The sequence below is a fragment of the Bubalus bubalis genome, chromosome 10 (assembly GCF_019923935.1).
Source record: "Bubalus bubalis isolate 160015118507 breed Murrah chromosome 10, NDDB_SH_1, whole genome shotgun sequence".
NCBI classification, from domain to species: Eukaryota; Metazoa; Chordata; class Mammalia; order Artiodactyla; family Bovidae; genus Bubalus; species Bubalus bubalis.
The window spans coordinates 2177010-2199548 of NC_059166.1; the positions used below are offsets into that span (position 1 = coordinate 2177010).

The 22539-nt window shown below is 52.9% G+C and overlaps 1 protein-coding gene across 1 annotated transcript; it reads left to right on the forward strand.

Annotated features, from left to right (window-relative positions):
* The first annotated feature begins 7154 nt into the window (after nt 1-7154).
* Nucleotides 7155-15779, forward strand: GPR31 (G protein-coupled receptor 31). The gene has a single exon (XM_006067027.3). The coding sequence runs from the start codon at nt 9160-9162 to the stop codon at nt 10099-10101; it is 942 nt and encodes a 313-aa protein (XP_006067089.2). The 5' UTR covers nt 7155-9159; the 3' UTR covers nt 10102-15779.
* Nucleotides 15780-22539: the final 6760 nt, after the last annotated feature.

Below are 22539 nucleotides of genomic sequence, written 5' to 3' on the forward strand. Positions count from 1 at the left end.
CCACAGCAACAGAGCACATCAGTGATTGTCCCCGGGCCAAGGACTTGGGGGAGGGGGCAGGCTTACAAGGACAGCTGAAACTGACACCTAGAGCTGTGTGCAAACAAATGCATTTACTCATAAACTTCAAGCTATATTAGACATGGAATGAACAATTTAACCACAGTGACAGGTAAGTAAGAAGTTAAAAGCATTTGTTTTGTGAAGAAAAATAATCAAAAGTACCAACAGCAAAGACTAATGAACAGACTAATAATTCCATCATCCCATCCCCAGTCAGGTTTTACTCAAGTTTCACTCAGAAGTTGGCTTGAGTTTTTGTGACTCTAAAAAGATACTTCTTTCCTATTTCTCTAACAGGATGAATATCAGCTCCAAAGGCAGTCTTGGGGACACCCCCACCCTCGGCCAACCCAACAAGAGCTTGCGCCTCACCTAGTCCAGGGTGGTCATGGGGCGGGGTCCTGGAGCCCCCCGACCCCTCCACTGCTTCTCAGAGAACAGCGGTGGATTCTAAACTGCCTCCCCGCCTTAAAGGGGCACACGCGTACCACACTTCCCAACACTCTGGCTAGCTTTATGATTTCATGAAGTTAAAAGACAATTAAATGTTTACAAACGTGGTTTGGGTGTAGTCAGTTCAAACTCAGTGCAATAGGTTACCTGCACAGGGAACTGACGGTGCCGGGACTCCACCTCCAACTGACCGCCCGCGGTGTGTTTAATATCGAGCTTTCTGTGTGCAGCACAGAGCAAGGCCTCGTTTATCTCAGCCTGTGTCCTTGAGGACGCAAAGCTGCCCTTTGATCCGCTGTTTGCTAGAAGGACAGCAGGGTCCCTGCAGACGCAGAGGGAGCGTGGCTATGTGAGTCCACAGCAGGGGAAATAAATCAGATGACGCCCCTGGAGGTGGGGGAAGGGGCCGACCCCAGGCCTGCAGACCCTGGACGGCAGGAGAGCAGGGCTTCCTGGCGAAGCCGCAGGACTAGAGGACCCAGACACAGGCCCTGGGGTACCACGTGTCAGGGAAAGCATGCTCTCAACCGTGCTGGCTGTTGCTGGGAGTTCTAGGAAAGTGCTGGAAGAAAAAGGCATTTTAGTCTCTTAGCTCTACGAAGGCATGATCCTGTGATTCCGTAGAAAGACTATTTGTGACTAATGCTGCCACTGAGAAAACAGTTTGAAAGCACATTCCTAATGGTGTCTAGTTAAAGAATCCTCTTAACAAGAACAGTTTGACCAGATTGTAATATTCTTCAAATACACTGGGGAGAATGTCTAGTTAACCGTGACCAAGGTGTTTGAATTTGGAGTATGACTTTAAATATGCTCCTGGCTCTGGGATCTCACTGAACATGCCAGGTTGAGGAGCCCAGCTGGTGCTGAGTGGGGTCCTCTGTGAACACCAGCTCCTCTTCTCTCGGTCACAAGATTTCAGCACATGGGGCAGACTCCATCTCTCCATGCCCCCATCTGCCTTCTGAGAGTCAGGTCAGAGGGTCCCTTTTCCCCGAGGTCCCCCACCCTGCAAAATTTAGACATAAATGTGGTTTCAGTTTTTGTTCAATGTCGATAAATGAAGAAGACTACTTGGTAAACTGTGATTCTTTCAACGTTTCCCGCACCCCAGAGCCCTGTGGGAAGCTGCCACCCACGGGGGGCTGTCCGAGCAGGGTCACAGCTGGGGGAGCAGCCAGCTCGTTGAAACCACAAGCCTGAGAAACAGGAAAGGGCGGGCCTGTCCGTGAAACTCATGCTTTGGTGGCCCGAGTGCAGGTTCCCAGAGCTGCGTGGAGCCAGACTGGAAAGTTCGTCCCGGGTCACTGACGGAGTGGTGGGGCGGTGCTTCCGCCGGGTCGCGGCTCAGTCCCGGGGGGTGGCACGTAGGGTCAGGGGTCCTGCAGGGTCCCACGGTAGGAGAATCCACTCCCCATGTCTCCTTGGCGAGCCCCCCAAAGTGTGTTTCTTCCCCCAATTCCTGGCCTAATAGATCTATAAAGAAAACCAAAGAAACGCACAGTCTTCTGTGTCAACTCTACATCTATTTACTAAGAACATCAAAAATTGAAATCAAACCCATGCGAAGCCCTCCTATATCCTGGACACAAGTCGTCTCGTAGAACCTTTTGTAAAGTATAGCTAGCAGCATAGATAAAGGCTCAGCTACAGGATATCCCCCACCTTGTCTGTTGGAGAAGGCAATGGCACCCCACTCCAGTGCTCTTGCCTGGGAAATCCCATGGACGGAGGAGCCTGGTGGGCTGCGGTCCATGGGGTCGCTAGGAGTCAGACATGACTGACCGACTTCACTTTCAATTTTCACTTTCATGCATTGGAGAAGGAAATGGCAACCCACTGCAGTGTTCTTGCCTGGAGAATCCCAGGGACGGGGGAGCCTGGTGGGCTGCCGTCTCTGGGGTCGCACACAGTTGGACACGACTGAAGCGACTTACCACCACCTTGTCTGTGATGCTGATTTCCAAACATTTCAAAGCATAATGACTTGAGAAGCTATTTAAGATTACAGATTAAATGGAGAAAAAAATCCACTTTGTAAACATCTACTTCTCCTTCACTGACTGCACTAAATCCTTTGACTGTGTGGATCACAACAAACTGTGGGAAATTCTTAAAGAGATGGGAATACCAGACCACCTTGCCTGCCTCCTAAGCAATGTGTATGCAGGTCAAGAAGCAACAGTTAGAACCAGACATGGAACAACAGACTGGTTCCAAGTAGGGAAAGGAGTACATCAGGCTGTACACTGTCACCCCCCTATTTAACTTATACGTACAGTACATCATGCAAAACGCTGGGCTGCATGAAGCTCAAGCTGGCAAGATTGCAGGGAGACATATCAGTAACCTCAGATATGCAGATAACACCACCCTTATGACAGACAGCAAAGAGGAAAATAAAAAGCCTCTTGATAAAGGTGAAAGAGGAGAGTGAAAAAGCTGAACTAAAACTCAACATTCAGAAAACTAAGATCATGGCATCCGGTCCCATCACTTCATTGGAAATAGATAGGGAAACAATAGGAACAGTGACAGACTATTTTGAGGGGCTCCAAAATCACTGCACATATGAAATTAAAGATGCTTGCTCCTTGGAAGAAAAGCTATGACAAACTTAGCATATTAAAAAGCAGAGACATTACTTTGCCAACAAAGGTCCATCTAGTCAAGGCTATGGTTTTTCCAGTGGTCATGTATGGATATGAGAGTTGGACCATAAAGAAGGCTCAGTGCTGAAGAAATGATGCTTTTGAACTGTGGTGCTGGAGAAGACTCTTGAGAGTCCCTTGGGCTGCAAGGAGATCAAATCAGTCAATTGTAAAGGAAATCATTCCTGAATATTCATTGGAAGGACTGATGATGAAGCTGAAACTCCAATTTCTGGCCACGTAATGTGAAGAGTGAACTCATTGGAAAAGACCCTGATGCTGGGAAAGATTGAAGGCAGGAGAAGAAGGGGATGACAGAGGATGAGATGGCTGGATGGCATCACCGACTCAATGGGCATGAGTTTGAGCAAGCTCCAGGAGATGATGAAGGACGGGGAGGCCTGGTGTGCTGCGGTCCAAGGGGTTGCAGAGAGTCTGACACGACCGAGCGACTGAACAACAGCAACAAACTGTGTGAAGCAGCACCTGATAGAAAGCACTGGAAGGAGATTTACCAACATTTTAGCAAATGGTGGGATTCGAAAAAAACGAAAAATGTTTTTCTATTTTACTTTACAGCTTCCTATATGTTCTATGACAGAAGAGATCCCTTTAATAATAAGGAAGTGGCAATAAATTCTAAAGTTTTTAACCTGTGAGTTTACAGTTGAGAGGGACACATTTTCTTGGGAAGAATCAGTCCAAGACTGAGGACCGCAGTGTTCGCTCGTGTGACGAGCAGCCTCGCAGCGCGGTTAGTTATGTGGACGCAGGCATCACACCCTCCTGAGAGACACACAGAGGCAAAGACGTCGGGAAGGGCGAGAACATGTGTGATTAGAGAGTCATGATTGATCTCTTGAGGACGAGAATTTAAAGCCCACTAGACCACTTTCCAATTGATCTCATAAGCATAGTAATTACGTTGGCCATTTTCACGTCATTGGCGAAGAAGAGCAGAGAGAAGGCAACAGAACGCAGATGGCACTGGCCGGAGGGCACGGAGTGGGGGCAGTCACACCACCCGCCAGGAAGCCCACCCCACACGCAGAGCACGTCTGCTGATCCGAGAGAGTGGCCCCGTGGGAAGAAGACAAGCTACAGACAGCAGTTACTGGGTGACCCCGTCTGCATGTGAAGGCCCGCGTGTGACGGGCGGTTATGTAACAGCGACTTCCCGTTTTACTGTGCTCTCCTGTGTTTCCCGTTTGCTATGCAATGAGATGATATCAGACTGGCAATGAGACAAAATCTGAGACTCCTCTGTAAAAAAACAAACCCGTGCCTGGGAAAATGAGCATCGATTTCTCCTAATCCTTTGAGCTGTGTGTTATCAGAGTGATGGCACGAGTGTCGGGGGTGGGGGGTCGTGGCAGCAGAAGGCAAGGGTGGCGGGGATGAGGCGGCTGCTCTGACCGCCCCCCACCCCCAGGCTCCGCCGGGAGGGTGAGGAGAAGGACACAGACTCAGGACCACAGCATCACCGCCCCTGGTCCAGGCGTGGGGAGGAGTGCAAGCCAGGGGCCACGGCGTCCTAACAACAGTTATCCAAGTTGCCTTCGAAGCAAATCTGAAAGATCTGATGTAACAGTGATCTTTCCCGAAAACTAGCTGAGCTCCTCTCAGGTCAGTGTAGAGACCTGTGATGCCCACACAGACACGCGTATGCACACACTGTGCATATCTACTAGCTCATCATCACATGAGGGCTTTTTAAAAAAATCTTTTATTGAAACACAGTTGATTTACACTGCTGTGCAGAAATCTGCCGTACAGCAAAGTGACCCAGGTATACAGACATGCGTTCTTTTCCACATTCTTTCCGTTACGGTTTATTATGGAATGCTGGAGACAGTTCCCTGTGCTCTACAGTAGGACCTGGTTGTTTATCCGTCCTGTCTGTAATAGCTGGCGTCTGCTAACCCCAAGCTCCCAGGCCATCCGTCCCCCAGCCTCCCCAACCCCTCGGCAACCGAAAGCCTGCTCTCTCTGTCTGCTTCATCTGTGTCGTCCTCTAGATCCCACACGTCGGTGACAGCACGTGGTGCTTGTCTCTGTCTGACTTTTTTTCACTTAGTGTGGTCATCTCTGGGTCCATCTGTGCAGCTGCATAAACAGCGTGCTGCAGTCCATGGGGTCACAAAGAGTTGGACACGACTGAGTGACTGAACTGAAGATTACGCTGCGGCCCAAATGGGGTTAAGGCAGGAGAAGACTTACCACCTTACAAAACGTTGGTAGCTGCTGCCCTGCTCACACGTCATCCAGACTCCAAGCTCCCGTGTGGATCCTTGGTCTAGAAGGAGAAAGGAGGCCCTGGCTGAATGTTGCTGTTGCTGCTAAGTAGCTTCAATCGTGTCCGACTCTGTGCGACCCCATAGACGGCAGCTCACCAGGATCCCCCGTCCCTGGGATACTCCAGGCAAGAACACTGGAGTGGGTTGCCATTTCCTTCTCCAATGCATGAAAGTGAAAAGTGAAAGTGAAGTTGCTCAGTCATGTCCGACTCTTCGCGACCCCATGGACTGCAGCCTACCAGGCTCCTCTGTCCATGGGATTTTCCAGGCAAGAGTACTGGAGTAGGGTGCCATTCACCCAACCCCTCGGTGAAGCCCCTTCTGGTGAGTTTCCCCAGGTGTGAGGGCTCCTCCAGCAAGCGCAGAACCCCAGAGGCGACGCCCCTTCTCCCTGCCTTTTCTCCATGTGGCACGGCTTCCAGAGACCTTCGTTCACTCATACATGGAAATTTCGACAGCGGCATGGGGTCCCTGCCAAAACCTGGGTCCTGCAGGGACCCTCGCCAGAGCCGCCCTCTGGGAGCCTGTCCCCCGTGGACCAAATCTACTCATTGGCACGGGCACCACAGAAGGGTTTCTGGGGTTTCACGTGCTGGGACAGAAGGAAATGTCTCAAGAAAAACACAGAGTCCCGTAAAGCAAATTTATCACGTTCTGTATATTTAACTCTTTCTTTACCAAACGCAAAGGAGAAAAGGAAAGATACACCCATCTGAATGCAGAGTTCCCAATAATAGCAAGGAGAGATAAGAAAGCCTTCCTCAGTGATCAATGCAAAGAAATAGAGGAAAACAATAGAATGGGAAAGACTAGAGATTGCTTCAGGAAAATTAGAGATACCATGGGAACATTTCATGCAAAGATGGGCTCAAGAGGTAGCAAGAATACACAGAAGAACTATACAAAAAATATCTTCACGACCCAGATAATCACGAAGGTGTGATCACTCACACTCACCTAGAGCCAGACATCCTGGAATGTGAAAGTCAAGTGGGCCTTAGAAAGCATCACTACGCACAAAGCTAGTGGAGGTGATGGAACTCCAGTTGAGCTATTTCAAATCCTGGAAGATGATGCTGTGAAAGTGCACTCAATATGCCAGCAAATTTGGAAACTCAGCAGTGGCCACAGGACTGGAAAAGGTCAGTTTTCATTTCAATCCCAAAGAAAGGCAATGCCAAAGAATGCTCAAACTACTGCACAATTGCACTCATCTCACATGCTAGCAAAGTAATGCTCAAAATTCTCCAAGCCAGGCTTCAACAGTATGTAAAATTCCAGACATTCAAGCTGGATTTAGAAAAGGTAGAGGAACCAGGGATCAAATTGCCAACATCCGTTGGATCATAGATAAAACAAGAGAGTTCCAGAAAAACATCTATTTCTGCTTTATTGCCTATACCAAAGCCTATGACTGTGCGGATCACAACAAACTTCTTAAAGGACAATACCATCTTCCAGAAGTAAGGAGAACACATCAGTATGCTGAGAAAAAGAAGCAGAATTTTTTTTTTACTCTATAACTTTGATTTTTTATATTTAAAAGGAAACATATAATTACTTATATATTATATAAATAATTATATTTTAAAATATATAATTATTTTCCTTTTATATTTAAAAAGAAAATACATAATTATTAACGTTTATGTTACCTATTGAGCTAGAATATTTATAATTTAGAAAGTTTTTGGTATACTGTGAATATGCAGTTAAGGGGTAGTAGCTTTTAAGGTCTCTCCAAGTTCTCAATGCATTGAAATGATTTAATCCATTTCTTTCCTGCGTTTGTGTAACTTCTGTCCCTGAGCAGTTGAGTAAGTGCCAGCTTTCCTGGGCGTCACCATGAACCACAGCATCTCTGGAGACGAGCTGGTGGTCTCCAGCGAGCCCTCAGCTGGAACGAACACATCCTCTCGTGTCCCTGGAGGCGTCGCCAGAGGTACCAGGGGGGACGTTTCTGCAATTGCAAAAGCTTAGACGACTCTCCAAATGCACCTGAAGGAAATAAGAGGCAGGCGAACCTGCATGATGCAGAGAAGGAAGAATGTGTGGGCTGGTGGTCCAGCTGGAAAGGAAAACCGGAAAAAATTAAAGCAAGAAGGAATACAAGTCAAATTGCCTGAAAAGTCACGCAGTCATGCGGTGGCTTGCCGAGACCTGGACTTTTCACGCACATAGGAGTGAGGCTGCTGCAGGTGTGGAAGCCATGGGCAGTGTGGCTGAGACGCAGGCTCTGGGGCAGGCTGGGCGGGGAGCACCCGGCCCCTGCCGCTCACCACCCGGTGACCTGGAGCGAGTGGCCTCGCCTCTCTGAGCCGCGGCGCCTCCATCCACAATGCAGGGCTTAGACCTGTACCTTCTGCACCTCGCGCCACTCAGTTCAAAGCAGTAACAGGTGCGCGCACGACGGCACCTGAAACACGGAGAACACACAGCAGCTAGGAATCCTCACTGTTGGAAAACCCCCTGAAGCTTCCAGCTTAGGCCTCAGCAACGAAGGTATCGTAGCACATGGAACTGAAGTCAGGTGTGGAAGTGTATCACTGCGTTGGGAGAAAAAAGATTTTTGTTAGAAGTTTAAGCACTGGATGGAGGTTAACGTCAACTGCAGCACCCGTGTCCGGCACCCGTGATGTCCCAGATAATGGTGCACAGTGCCTCGCGTGTAAGTCTCAGACACGGGGACCGGCACGCAGGGGTCCTCACATGCACCCCGCAGAGCTGCTAAGTGGGGAAGCCGGATGGAACTAAACTCTATTTGACTCCAAAGCTCAAACCAGGCTGAACAGGGACTTCCCTAGTGATAGAGCGGTAAGAACTTCACACGGCCATTGCAGGGCGCACAGGTTCAATCCCTGATCAGGGAACTAAGATCCTGCATGTCATGAAGTCAAAAAAGAAAGAAAACAAATTCAGGCTGAACAGAAACAGGGAGAATCAGGGCGAACTGCAGGCCAAGACCCGGGTGAACTAGGATCAGGATGGGTCGGAACGACGGGTTCACCAGTGTTCAGTTTTTGATTCTGCTTGTGTGTGAGGCACACAGCGACACCAGCGTGCGTCCCTGGGCTCGTGGACCGGACATGCTGGCGGAGTCTGTGCACCCAGACCCATCCCTGATCTTACTCTGCTTTCCAAGCCTGTGGAGACCCCGGGGGTGCGGGTCCCCAGGCGGGGAGCGTGGGAGGGGAGGGGAGGGGAGGATCTTCTCAACAGAAGATCAGCTCTGATGAAATGAAAGGACAAGTGAAAGCGGGGAACCGTCGAACGGCCAGGTCGTCCACGTCCTCTTCTCGGGGATCGCAGCCCCGGGTCTGGCTGTCAGAAGAAGGTGCAAACTCTAGAACAATCTGTTCCCACCATTATCTTAACTTTGTAACATCTTTCTGAACTTCCCAAGCCCCTCAGGGGCCACACACAGACCCTCAGGATTAAGAGCTGGATTTAACACAGGACGACAGGAAGTGAAACACAATTTCCCCTTTTTCAGGGCAAAACAAAACTGCAAGGGTTTTTTCCCTCTGCTCCTGATCCTCTTTCCCCAAACAAACCTTACTTTGTCTTTGACTTCATCCGGATGCTGCCAGCGTGCCGACTGTCCCGGTGGGAACCAGCACAGCCTTGGGCTCCGTCCCTGCCTTCCGCTCCCGAAGCCTCAGCCCCCTAGACCGACGGACGGCGGGACTCGCGACATGCTGCCGCCCAACTGCTCGGAGCACAGCCGTGCGGCGGAGGTGGCCACGGCCTCGCTGCTGCTGCTGGAGTGCGGGCTGGGCACGCTGGGCAACGCCGTGGCGCTCTGGACCTTCTTCTTCCGTCTGAAGGTGTGGAAGCCCTACGCCGTCTACCTGCTCAACCTGGTGCTCGCGGACCTCCTGCTGGCCGGCTGCCTGCCCTTCCAGGCCGCCTTCTACCTGAGGCGCAAGAGCTGGGACCTGGAGCGCACGTCCTGCCCGGCGCTGCTCTTCCTGCGCGCCCTGTGCCGCGGGGCCGGCGTGGCCTTCCTCACCGCCGTCACCCTGGACCGCTACCTGCGGGTGGTCCACTCCAGGCTCAGGGTCAACGCGCTGTCCCTGCGGGCGGCCTGGGGCATCTCGGCCCTCGTCTGGCTGCTCATGGCCGCGCTCAACCACCAGAGCGCGCTCCTCTCGGAGGCGGACTGCCCCAGCTCGGAGCCCCGGGAAGAGTCCTCCTTCCGCCGCCTCTGGCAGGAGGCGCTGTTCTTCGTCCAGTTCATCCTGCCCTTCGGCCTCATCCTGTTCTGCAGCGTGGGCATCCTCAGGACCCTGCGGAAGCGGCTGCGGGAGCCGGACAAGCAGCCCAAGCTGCGGCGGGCGCAGGCGCTGGTGGGCGCGGTGGTCGTGCTGTTCGCACTGTGCTTTCTGCCCTGCTTCGTGGCCCGCGTCCTGCTGGCCGCCGCGCGGGCCTGCGGGTTCCGGAGCACCGCGGTCCACGTGGCCGACGTGACCGGCAGCCTCACCTACCTGCAGGGCGTGCTGAACCCCGTGGTCTACTGCTTCTCCAGCCCCGCCTTCCGGCACTCCTACCGCAAGCTCTTCTATACCCTTACCCTGCGGACCCGCCGGCAGCACACAGAGGCCCCGGGCTGGGACCTCAGAGACTCGGACTCCTGAGGACCACCCGCCCTTCCCCGTCTCCAGGACGACTCCCCCAGGGGCGAGCAAGCAGGATGGGAAGTCAGGATTAGGCACTACACACTCCCCACCGTGTTCACCGGGATTTCCTCCAGCGATGGAGCCTCACGGAGCCGCTACCCAAACCTAAGCCAGCAGCGCCTCCGTGACACGATTCTGAGATAGGCTGAACCGCTCAGTTACGGCCCCACGCTCACAGCTGAGGAAAGATGCTCTGGTGTCCAGTGAAGGAGGGGGAGGAGGAGGAAGGCGGCATGGCTGGTGTGGTTCTGACTCTTCGGCGTTGGCAAATCACTTTAACTTCCTAGGCTGGTTTGTAAATGAAAACTGCCCTTTTGCACCTACTGTGCAGACTGTGATAACCGACATGGGGAAGTGGGGCTTCGGAGCTGAAACCAGGTTCCACCGGGTGTAAGCGTCCCATGCTCAGCTCTGCTTAGCTCACCACGGTTTGATAAACTCAAGCTTCACGTGCATAAATTATAGGTCACACCCAAGACAGCACGGTCAGAGCCTACCTTTATTATTATGAGTGCTTTCTTACTAAACCTCTCAAAAGTGCTTGTAGAACTCTCTAAGGTTTGAACGGCTATGTGCTTCTGAGATCCGTCTGCTTCCCCTGCTCTGTTTGAGCCTCCTGGGAGAAGCACTCAGAGTGAGACAGCGCTTTGCGTGTGAGACGTGCTTTCCACCCAATGCCCGCAACGTGGAAGTCTTGAGCAAGGCGGCTGGGGCCCGGCCAGGAGCAAGGCCACCGCAGAGAGGGTGGGCAGAGCCCCTGGACACCGGCAACGGCGGCCTCCTCTCCTCTTTCTCTTAAATGATGTCCCAGATTTGCAGCCCACACTGCTGACAGAGGACTTAGAACGTCACCTTCATATCTGCCTCATCTCCCGTTCTCTGTTCAAGACGGTGGTGCCGCCCCAGAGGGACTCTAAGATGCTTAGACGAGGCCTGTAGCACTGATCCCGGGGTCCACCTGTAGGGCTGGGTCCCGGGATCTGCCTGTATCACTCGGTCCCAGGATCCACTTGGAGCACTGGGTCCCAGGATCTGCCTGTATCACTCGGTCCCAGGATCCACTTGGAGCACTGGGTCCTGGGATCTGCCTGTATCACTCGGTCCAGGATCCACTTAGAGCACTGGGTCCCGGGATCTGCCTGTATCACTCGGTCCCAGGATCCACTTGGGGCACTGGGTCCTGGGATCTGCCTGTTTCACTCGATCCCAGGATCCACTTGGGGCACTGGGTCCTGGGATCTGCCTGTATCACTCGGTCCCAGGATCCACCTGGAGCACTGGGTCCGGGATCCACCTGAAGCACTGGGTCCCGGGATCCACCTGGAGCACTGGGCCCCGGGGTCTGCCTGTAGCGCTGGGCCCCTGCAGCCCTCACTGGGGCCTCACATGACCTTTACCTGTACCGCCCCCAGGGAGAGGTTTCTGCTTTTCCCAGAAGGTGGCTCTATGATCGCTGCAGTATTTAAGGTTAGAACTGCTGGAATTAGACAACAGAAAATGGCAAAGCTACCTCCTCTCCAGGATCTGCATGCCTCCCACGTAGGCTCCTTGCCAGAACCAGACTTGAAATGCGGGTGTGGCCTTTCTGCTGTGCCCCTGAAGGATGCAGGCCACAGCACTAGGCATCCAGTGTGTCCAGGGGTCCCGGGGAACGCGGGTCCCCCAGCAACACCGCTTTCTTTTCGGAGTTCAGTTCCTCCCGAGTGAACAGAATTTCAAAGGACTTAGGAGGGAAACAGGACCAGATGAGGTGTGATGCTGCTGAGTAAACTCTCTGATGTGGATTCTAAACTGTGTTTCTTCTGTCTCAGAGCAAAGAATTATCTCCATTTTTCTTCCTTTGATGTTACTGCATATACAATTTTAAACACTGCTTTAAAGAAACAGGGAAGCCTGGCGTGCTGCAGGCCATGGGGTCGCCGAGTCAGACACAGATGAGCAACAGAACTGAACTTAAAGAAACTAATGTTCGATGTAAGCATTTCCCATATTACGATAAGTTCCCCATAAGCCTTATTGATAACCCAGTTAGGGTTACGGTTAAGAAACTAACCGTCCTTGTGTTGATAACATTTATGTCCCTACGCAGGTAAATCCACATCCTTCAAACATGTAGCCATCTAGACATCAGGTACCCTCGGGTGGGGGTGGGCAAAGCCAGCCCACGTGACCTCAGGACAGGCTTGCTGGCCCACAATGGGCACTGCCTGCTTCCTACACACTCTCCTGCCGGGCTCCCTCCACAACGCTGGGGCCAGTGGCTCTGCCCACACCCAGGGGGGCCAAACGGGGTGGTCTCATCACAGAACTTCTGCCCCTCAGGGTCCTGACGACCATCTCCTGGACTCGCTGTTGTATCAGTTCGGGAACTTTTGAAATCTGGATGCCTCAGCTCACCCCGGGGGTTCTGACTCAGTTGGTCTGGGAGGCATGGGTAGGTTTGAAGCCCCCTCTTGAATTTCGTTGGGTTTCCCAGGTGGCTCCAGGGTAAAGAATCTGCCTGCCAATGCAGAAGATGCAAGAGACCCGGGTTTGATCCCTGGGTCAGGAAGATCCCTGGAGAGGGCAATGGCTACCCACTCCAGTATTCTTTCTGGAGAAGCCCATGGACAGAGGAGCCTGGAGGGCTGCAGCCCACGGGGTCGTAGAGTCGGATGCGACTGAGCAACAGCGTCAGTCCTGTCGCCGTGCAGTCAGGCTGAGAGTCCCGGGGTCAGCGGTCATACCTGGGGCCCCTTGTCAGCATGCTTCTCCATGACGTCCTTGCCTTGTGACCTGGGACAGCTCATCCAACTGCTCTGAACTTTCCCCTCCTGTCAAACGGGGACAGTAGAGAGAGACCACATGGGGCGGTCACGTGGCTAAAACAAGACATGCAACTGTGGGCACAGAGCCTGGCCCAGGACCCGGCGCACAGCAGGGGCTGCCTGGCCGTCTCCACGTGACCTGTTCAGTCGGCAAGCTCTGCTCATGTCCCCACAAGCCTGGGGTCCCTTTGGGGACTCAGCCATTCACCTACACACCCTCAACACAGCCTCCTGAGCCAGGTGTCCAGCAGCTCTGCTACATCAAAGCTTTATTGCTATTCTCTCCTTCCAGTAATTTCTTTCTGCGTATTTTCTAAGGATCCTGTGAAACAGGACAAACTTGTGTGTGTGGAAGGTTCAAGATCTTCCAGGCATCTCTGAGGATGTTTTGGCCCCCTGGTCCTGCCTCTTCCGTCGGACGTCAGCTCTGCACTCGGACGGGCCCTTTCTTTAAAGACAGAGCACGGAGGCTGTCTTCTCCAGAGTATCTTCCCTGAGTAAGGAAATGACTCAGAATGAAAGTGTGAGTAGACGGTGTGCGACGGAGTCGGAACCACAGCTTTTCTGCTGCCAGTGGCAGGTTTTGGTTTCTCTTCTCCCATGACTCGCTTCTTGTAACGTGGCGGGTCCCCAGCCTTGCTGTGCGTCTTGCAAATCTCAGCCCTGCCTCAGCTCTGACCCAGATTTCCCTACGAGAGATGTATTTCTTTCTCTGCTCAGATCATGCCGTCGCGCTTTGAAACTCCCAGCCACCTTCTCCTTCCTCTTTCCAGACTGTAGCAGCCGCTGTGCCCGCCTGGGCCACACGGCTGCAGGTGCAGGCTCGGGCCTGGGACGCTCCCGACTCTGTCCCGGGAGCCCCTCCCCGCCACCCCTGCCCTTGGCCTGCCTCGCCCTGGCCCGCAGGCCTCCGTGGGCCTCCCGTCTGCGCTCCCCACCCTGGAGGCTCCTTGCACCAGGCCTGGCGCACAGTAGATGCGTAATAAATCTGCAGAATAAATACCTACACAAATCAACCTGATTTTAAAGTTTAAAAATTCACTTTATTCATTGTTTAACAGGGATGTTTTTACAATGGGTAGAGGCTGTCCCCGCAGAGGAACGCTGGACCCCGTGACTCCAGGTCGAGCTGTCTGAGGATTCCCCACAGTGTATCCACAGTGTCTGCACCGTTTTACATTCCTGCCAGCAGTGCACGAGGGTTCCAGTTCCTCCAGCTCCTTGCCAGCCCTCATCATTTTCTGGTTGCTTGTTCACTTTTATAGCAGCCCTCCCAAGGGATGTGAAGGGGACAAACATTTCTTTTAAAATCAGGAGACACTTGATGACTTCAGAGATGGAGAAGAAGGCGAGAACCAGGCCCTCAGCGGGTTCGTTCTGAGGCCACCCTGCTCTGTAATCCACCGAGATCTCAGATAGCTTCCATGTCTAAGTCTCTTTTTCACTGGAACCATAGGCCGGAAGACACGTGTCCTGAGGGTGGTCAGAGAAGCCACTCCCTGGATGCAGAGCTGAGGGCCCCCCATGCCCAGCCTCAGTCGTGGGACCCCCGGGAGCCTGGAGTCAGGGTGGGACGGGCTGCCATCCCCAGGAGTGCTCCGGCCTCAGCTGGAGGTTCAGCCCCACTGCCCTTCGGCCGGGGAAACTCAAACCCATCACCAGGTGGGGCCCACGTCTCCATCTGGAAAGAGAGATGACCGTTCACTGGAAGGACGGCTGGGAGGGCAGCCAGCCCCCCGGAACCATGTCCTGACCTGTGCACACTGGACACCTGGGGTCTTCACTGCACGGTGCCCTGCAGAGCAGCCGTCTGCCGACTTCAGACTGGGAGCTGTGAGGCGCAGGCCCTTTTCACACCCTCCCCCATCACCCCCCGGTACCCAGGCTGACACCCCAAGTTCACCAGCCCCGCCGCCTCCCTGGGCACTCCCTGCCCCAGGCTGGGCCGTCGGGGACTTGATGGGAGCTTTTCTCTGTCAGTCCAGCCCCTGGACAGGCGGCACAGATGGTTTCCACGTTCACATTCAATGGGACAGTTTGCTTAACGTGCCAGTCTTTGTCCTGTGACTACACTTTACCTCCCTGTAGGGGACAGCAGAGTGGAGACCGTGCCCCAGGGCATTCCTGGTCCTGCGTGAGGCTCAGAGGGCAGAGGACAGAGATGTGAGTGTGCTGCACAAGGCGTGAAAGACGGAGGGGGAGAGAGGGTCCCGGCTCAACTTCTGAGGCCCTGCACAGCCCTGCATGGCCACCTGGCAGGTACTGGCCACCTGGCGTGCACCCCGCCACCTGGCGTGTATCGGCCACCTGGCGTGCACTGCACCATCACAGCATCTACCTGACCACCCAGGGGTGCAGGAGGGGCCTCCCCAGGCTGCCACTGTGTCTGGATTGTTAAATCCTTGTCCATCTCAGAATTCTAACAGCTGCCCAAAGACTGCATTCCACCCACAGAAGGCTTCTGGTTGACTCACAAGTAATTTTTAATTTGCCTTATACTATACGTAGTTAAGAAGACCCAAGACTCTACATTTTTAAAAGTCTAGATTTTCACCTCTTCTTTGAAAACTGGCAGACCTGCCAGCCCTGGGCACAGACCGCCCTGCCCCAGGCCTTGGTGTGGGTGGAGCCCCGCCCTGGAGTGGACTTCCCTGCCAGTCCGTCCTGGCCGCTGGGTGGCCCTCCTGGTCCCTGTGAGCAGCTATGCCTTCATGGACTCCAGTATGCACCTCCCTGTTGCTGCGTGTGTGCTCAGTCATGTCTGACACCGTGGACTGCAGCCCGCCAGGCTCCTCTGTCCCTGGGATTCTCCAGCCAAGAATACTTGAATGGGTTGCCATGCCCTCCTCCAGGGGATCTTCCTGACTCAGGGACTGAACCTGCATCTCCACGTCACCTTCATTGGCAGGCAGATTTTTTCACCACTGAGCCACCTGGGAAGCCCATATGATCAAGGTACATCGATACCAGGAAAGTCCCCTTCATCATAGTAAATAAACACTGAAATGGCTTCATTGACCTATGGTGGTGGTGATTTAGTCGCTAAGTTGTGTCTGACTCTTGTGATCCCATGGACTGTTGCCTGCCAGGCTCCTCTGTTCATGGGATTCTCCAGGCAAGAATACTGGAGTAGGTTGCCACTTCTTTCTCCAGGGGATCTTCCTGACCCAGGGATTGAACCCAGGTCTGCCGCATTGGGCAGAGTCTTTGGCAACTGAGCTCTGAGCAGCAGGCTCACTGACGGACCCTTTCCCTAAAGCACTGACCACCTGGGAAGCCCGACCTACGCCTCAGTGAGTTTCAAATGCATTTTTCAGTTTCCCTTCTTCCGTCAGTGTGATGGTTACTTGCCTGTGTCCACACAGCCAGACCTGGGTGCCCAGTCACTCATCAGACCCTAATCCAGGTGCCTCTGTGGACGGGTCAGCACCTGCCTGTGAGGAGAGGAGCTCACCCTTCCTGACGGGGTGGGCCTCGTCTGATCAGGAGGGGGCCTTAGAGGCAGAACCCTGGGTTTCCTGGAGAAGGTGGCGTTCTGCGCTCAGACCCGAAGGCAGAAACCCGCCTCAGCCTGCAGCCTGTGGGTGTAGGCTTTAAATGAACCCTGCACCTGTGCGCACACCTGCCTGCTGCTCAGGGAGGAGTGCTCTCCGCCACTCTCGCTCTCCCCTCCCCGTGTCGCAGCGGTGATTTCAGCTCGGCTGTCAGGGCGGGTCGTCCAGAGGTCTGCTCTTGGCGCTTTATTTCCGTTTCCGCTGCCCTGTCTCCTTGCTCGCCTCTCCTCCACGCCCCCAGCGTCAGCTTCCCCTGGGCCTCCGTTCCCTCCCGTCCGCAGTGCCCTCCTGTCCTCGGAGGTCCTCGCTCCTCCCCAACACACGTCACCCCCACCCCTGCTCTGCTCTGCCATCTGCCTGTGCCCGCATTAGGGACAGTCCGGAGTCCCCAGAGCGCGTGCATTTGGTTTCCGTTTGACGTGAAACTGAACAGTTCTTGGTTAGATTCAACTCCTATCAGATCGGGCTGTGTGTTCGCACAGCCCTGTTAGACACATGGGCGTTCAGTGCAGAGGACAGGCTTGTTTCTCAGCTCAGTTCAGTTCAGTCGCTCAGTCGTGTCCGACTCTTTGTGACCCCACGAACCGCAGCACGCCAGGCCTCCCTGTCTATCACCAACTCCCGGAGCTTACTCAAACTCATGTCCATCGAGTCGGTGATGCCATCCAGCCATCTCATCCTCTGTCGTCCCCTTCTTCTCCCACCTTCAATCTTTCCCAGCTTGAGAGTCTTTTCAAATGAGTCAGTTCTTCGCATCAGGTGGCCAAAGTATTGGAGCTTCAGCTTCAACATCAGTCCTTCCAATGAATATTCAGGACTGAGTTCCTGCAGGATGGACTGGTTGGACCTCCTTGCCATCCAAGGGACTCAAACCCTTTTTTTGTCCCACCACTGGACAAAAGCCCAAGCCACTCTGGTAGCTGTATACTCATGTGACACAATTTTTCACTTAGTGAAAAAAAAAGTAGCCAGTTCTCACCACAACCCTACCCTGGTCCAATGCATGCATGAAATACAATCCCCAGGTCTAAGCTACAGGTCTTGGTTAGTTTCGTTGTTGTTGTTTTTGAGTCACTAAGTTGAGTTAGACTCTTTCTGACCCCATGGACTGCAGCACGCCAGGCTCCTCTGTCCTCCACTACCCCCCAGAGTTTGCTCAGATTCTTGTCCATTGAGTCAATGATGCTATCTAACCACCTCATCCTTTGCTGCCCCCTTCTCCTTTTGCCTTCAGTCTTTCCCAGTATCAGGGTCTTTTCAAATGAGCCAGCTCTTTCGAATGGGCCAATGTATTAGAGCTTCAGCTTCAGCATCAGTCCTCCCAATGAATATTCAGGGTTGATTTCCTTTAGGACTGAGTGAGTTGATCTCCTTTCGGTCCAAGTTATTAAAACTCAAGAAATATATTTAATTATAGCAATTATTTCCAAATTTAAAATACAGGCAAAAGAAACTTTTTAAGCCTGATCAGGAATCTTGGATGTGAACACATTCACCATACTACAGAAAATAAATGTATTTTACTGAAATAATTCCTCCAAGCTGCTGTGAGCTCAGCTCAGAGGGATTGCGGGCACACCATTTTGATTTCTAACTTGAATTTCAGAGTCGAGTGGGAGAAACTCTAGAACTCTCTCATGACTCAGTTTTCTCATTTTTACTAGAACTCTGATGCTATCATACTTTTATTTACTGAGAACCGCCCCCCCCCAATCCTGCTGCATCCTAATAAGCCTGTACGCAGTTAGAACTTTAATTTACTCTAAAACATTCAGTGTGATTCCAAACACCAGTATCATAAAATCTGAAGAGCTGTCTGCCTAGAAAAATACATTGGCTATGACTTTTGCCAACACAAAAGCAAGCACTGTTAAGATAAAGGAAGAAAACAGCAAAAATGAGGTAGCAAAATTCCCTGGAAACTATGGTAACTCAGCAATTGCATTACTTGAAAATTAAATTCCCAACCTGACATTTAAGATGTGTGTGTGGAGAGCTGATAAAGAGAGCCGGTTCATCAACAGAGAGGCAGACGAAGGGACCCTGCTGTCCTCCGTGGGCAAGAGACGGGAGGGGGCGTCCAGCAGATTCTGATGGGGGGTGGGGTCTCCCAGCCTCCTTGTCCACTCACACCAGACTGCAGGAGGGAAGGGCTTTCCTGGGCACTGGCAACGGGGGCCACTCCCCTCCTGCTCCTGCCCACCTGTCTAGTAACCATGGTAACCGCCACTGGCCTGTGGAAACCTTGGTACCCGAGTTCCTGGCAAGCATCTGGGAGCGTCCCTCCTTCAGCTGTAAACCATCAACAGATTCCTTCCCCCCCCCCCCCAGGTTGGGGGAACAGGGTATGAATGCCACCAGGGGAGAGTGCAGGAAGCCAGCTCTGACTTAACAGGAGACTCATCACGATTCCCACACAGAGGGCTCTGCATCTGCTCCCCCTTCCAATGAATATCCAGGAATGATCTCCTTTAGGATGGACTGGTTGGACTTCTTGCAGTCCAAGGGACTCTCAAGAGTCTTCTCCAACACCACAGTTCAAAAGCATCAGTTCTTCGGTGCTCAGCTTTCTCTATGGTCCAACTCTCACATCCATACATGACCACTGGAAAAACCATAGCTTTGACTAGATGGACCTTTGTTGGCAAAGCTGGCATTTTAGGTGGAACCAAGTGTTCATGGAGAGAAGTATGAGACCCAAGTGCTGACCACACACCAGGCTTTCTGGGTCGGGGATGAAGACTTGGAAAGATGGCTAAGGACAGTTCCTTGGGAAGGCCAGGCTGTTGGCCGCCTCTGACGGCATCTCCAGGGCAGCTGCCCATCCCCGACTGACCTCAAATGAATACGAACGCACTGAGACGCAGGAAGACACCCCGGCCGGGTTTGCCCTCTGAGATGCTGGGGCCTCTGTCGCCTGGACGTCCCGTAAGCGCAGACTGTGCCCAGCAGGTGGCGGCAGCGTCCCCGTCTGGGAGGCCCGCCCCGCAACGTCTCCCGACAAGTCAGGAGTGTGTGCTCTCGGTCACTCAGTGTCCAACTGAGAGAGTCAGTTTCAAGGCAGCTTGATAAGCAGCCCGAGGTCCCCAGGGAAGAGACAGGGGTCTGGGGCTCTCAAGGAGACAGGGAGGGGTCTGGAATTCTCAAGGAGAAGGGATGGACAAATTTTTTTTTTCTACATTCCTTAGTCTTCATCACATAAAACATTTTTTTCTTTATGCCCAGAGCCTATGATTACACAACAAAATAACTCAGCTTAAACTCTGTACTTTGGCCACCTGCTGTGAAGAGCTGACTCATTTGAAAAGACCCTGATGCTGGGAAAGATTGAGGGCAGGAGGAGAAGGGGACGAGAGAGGATGAGATGGTTGGATGGCATCACCAAGTCAATGGACATGGGTTTGGGTGGACTCCGGGAGTTGGTGATGGACAGGGAATCCTGGTGTGCTGCGGTTCATGGGGTCACAAAGAGCTGGACACGACTGAGCGACTGAACTGACTGACTGACTGGCTCTAGGAAGAATGTAAGAAAGCAATCTGGCAATTTTCAGTGAGTTGCAGAATCGTAACAGGAGAATATAAGCCCCAGCTGTTCACTCTGAGTGCTGGTTCTGCAGCCTCCCTGCATGTAGAGTCCCTGAGCTCGAGGACAGTGAGCGTGTCCCTCTGGCTCCCTCGGGGCAGCAGGCACCACGTGGGAGGAGGTGCTGCAATCCCACCAGTCGACCACATGTGTGAAGCCCTGACTCTCCCCACGGTTGTGAGGGAGGCTACTGGCTGCTAATCAGACAGCAGGGGCCTCTGCAGCCTCGAGCCAGGGATCCCGTCTGTGCAAACAGGTGGGCGCACAGGGCCCCCCTCCGCCGGCACCATCAGAGCTGCTTCTGCAGCCACAGCCGCTGCCCACCACCCGGAGGTCCCCGAGAGAAGAGGGTGCCCTCTTGTGTCAAGCACAGAAGTGGCCCGGGTTTGGGGGAATGCCCCTTACGGGGCTGGGGAAGCAGGACCACCCCCTCCCCTGGGGCGGGATGGAGGGGGCAGGTGACCAGCGGAGGCTCCCAGGGGAGGCCCGTCTGCAGCAGGAGCATCAGTGCAGTTCAGCGGGCAGGGGTGTCCACCCAGGACCACAGCATCGTCATTGTCCGCATCCAGTGGGGAGCACAGCTGAAGACTGAAGCCTGCAGCGGGAACGACTGTCCGGGACGCACCTTACCAGGGAGGAGGGCACCACCCGGAAATGAGTCCTCAGGCTTGAAATCAACTCGGATACGAAGAGCCACTCTGCCTCCAGAAACCTAGTCGTTATGGGCTAGCTGGACTTGTGACCCCCAGATTAACACACTGGGGTCCTGACCCCTCTTCCTCAGAACACGACCGTGTCTGGAGTGCCTGCGTGCTAAGTCGCTTCAGTCGTGTCTGACTCTTTGTAACCCCACGAACTGTAGCCCGCCAGGCTCCTCTGTCCATGGGATTTCCCAGGCAAGAATACTGGAGTGGGTTGCCATGTCCTCCTCCAGGGGATCTTCCCAACCCAGGGATCCAACCTGCGTCTCTTATGTCTCCTTCATTGGCAGGCAGGTCCTTTACCACTAACACTGCCTGGGAAGCCCAGGTTTGGAGAGAGGATCTTTATGAGCTGATTAAGTTAAAAACAATACCGTTAGGGTGGCCCTAATGTGACTTATGCGGCCTTATGTGACTGGTGTCCCTATAAGAGATTAGAACACACACACCACCCCCCAGGAGCACAGCCATGAGCACACAGGAGTGAGACGGCCGTCTGCAAGCCAGCAAGAGGCCTCGGGAAGAACCAGCTCTGTCGCACCAGGGCCTCAGAAGCTGAGAAGCCAGCTTCTGCTGGTCGAGCGGCCTGGTCTGTGACCCTTTGTTTCGGCAGGCCTCCCCACGAGACACACCAGCAGTAGACTGTACACACGCACACACTGTGTTCATTTAGACCAGACTCCGTCCTGATGCCCCTGGAATGTCTAGGACTGGCACGCTGGCGGAAATCTGACCAAGATTTTAAAATATTGTACTTTCCTGGCCTCATTTAAGAGCTAGCCTCTCGTCATCAGAAGAAAATCAGTGTACCGTTTGGAAGATAACAATTCAGCTCTGAATTTTCACCTTTGCTAATATATCATATATACATATACATATATATATATGTGCAAATCTCAGTTATCCAGAAGCAATTGATCAAGACCATCTCATTTACTTCGTAACAGAAACCAAGAAAAATTATCTTCTGGTCAGTATATATTAAAAACACATACATATGCATTTGCAAGAAATTATGCATGTCCATGTGATTAAGTTATCACTAACAGCTTGGCAGGCACGAACCCGCTGTCCCTCCAAGTACAGGCAGCTGATCCCCAAACACGGTGGAACAGTGTTTGCAAAGACTCAGAGGAGGGGCAGAAACCACACACTCAAGGTCCAGCCAGACCTGACCATGAGAGAAGACACGAGAAACAGGAGAGAAGAAGACCCGGGCGCCATTGAAGACCAGTCTGGGGTCATTTAATGTAGAGCAGAGATGTGGTGGTCCTGGGTCGACCAGGGGTGTCCGCCTCTGAGCACCAAGTGGCTGCTGATACACCTGTTCTGACGCCCAAGGCAGCAAGAAAAAGGATCCCATTTAATGAAACAAAGTACATAGCATGTTTGCAAAACATCTTTATTCATTATGGCTGAAATCTGAGAAGGGTTATTGCATAAAGAGGCAAGCTTCACCCCTCTGGGGCCAGGTGCGGAGGAGCTGTGCAAGCTTCTGTGTGGGTTTAGAAGCACACTTCCCCAGATCGCATCAGGGCTCTGGTCAAACCGAAAGAAGCATCTGAGTGATGCCTCCTCTGCTTTGATTTCTAGAGTCACATACTAACAGGTTTGAAAGACATGGGACCACTAAACACCTGGGTCTCCAGTCAGAGCTCTGAGACTGGAAGACGATCCCTGCTTCAACCACAGAGCAGTTTTATTTTGCAAAGCCAAAACCGTGTTTTAAAAACACAGACTTTGGATCTTAA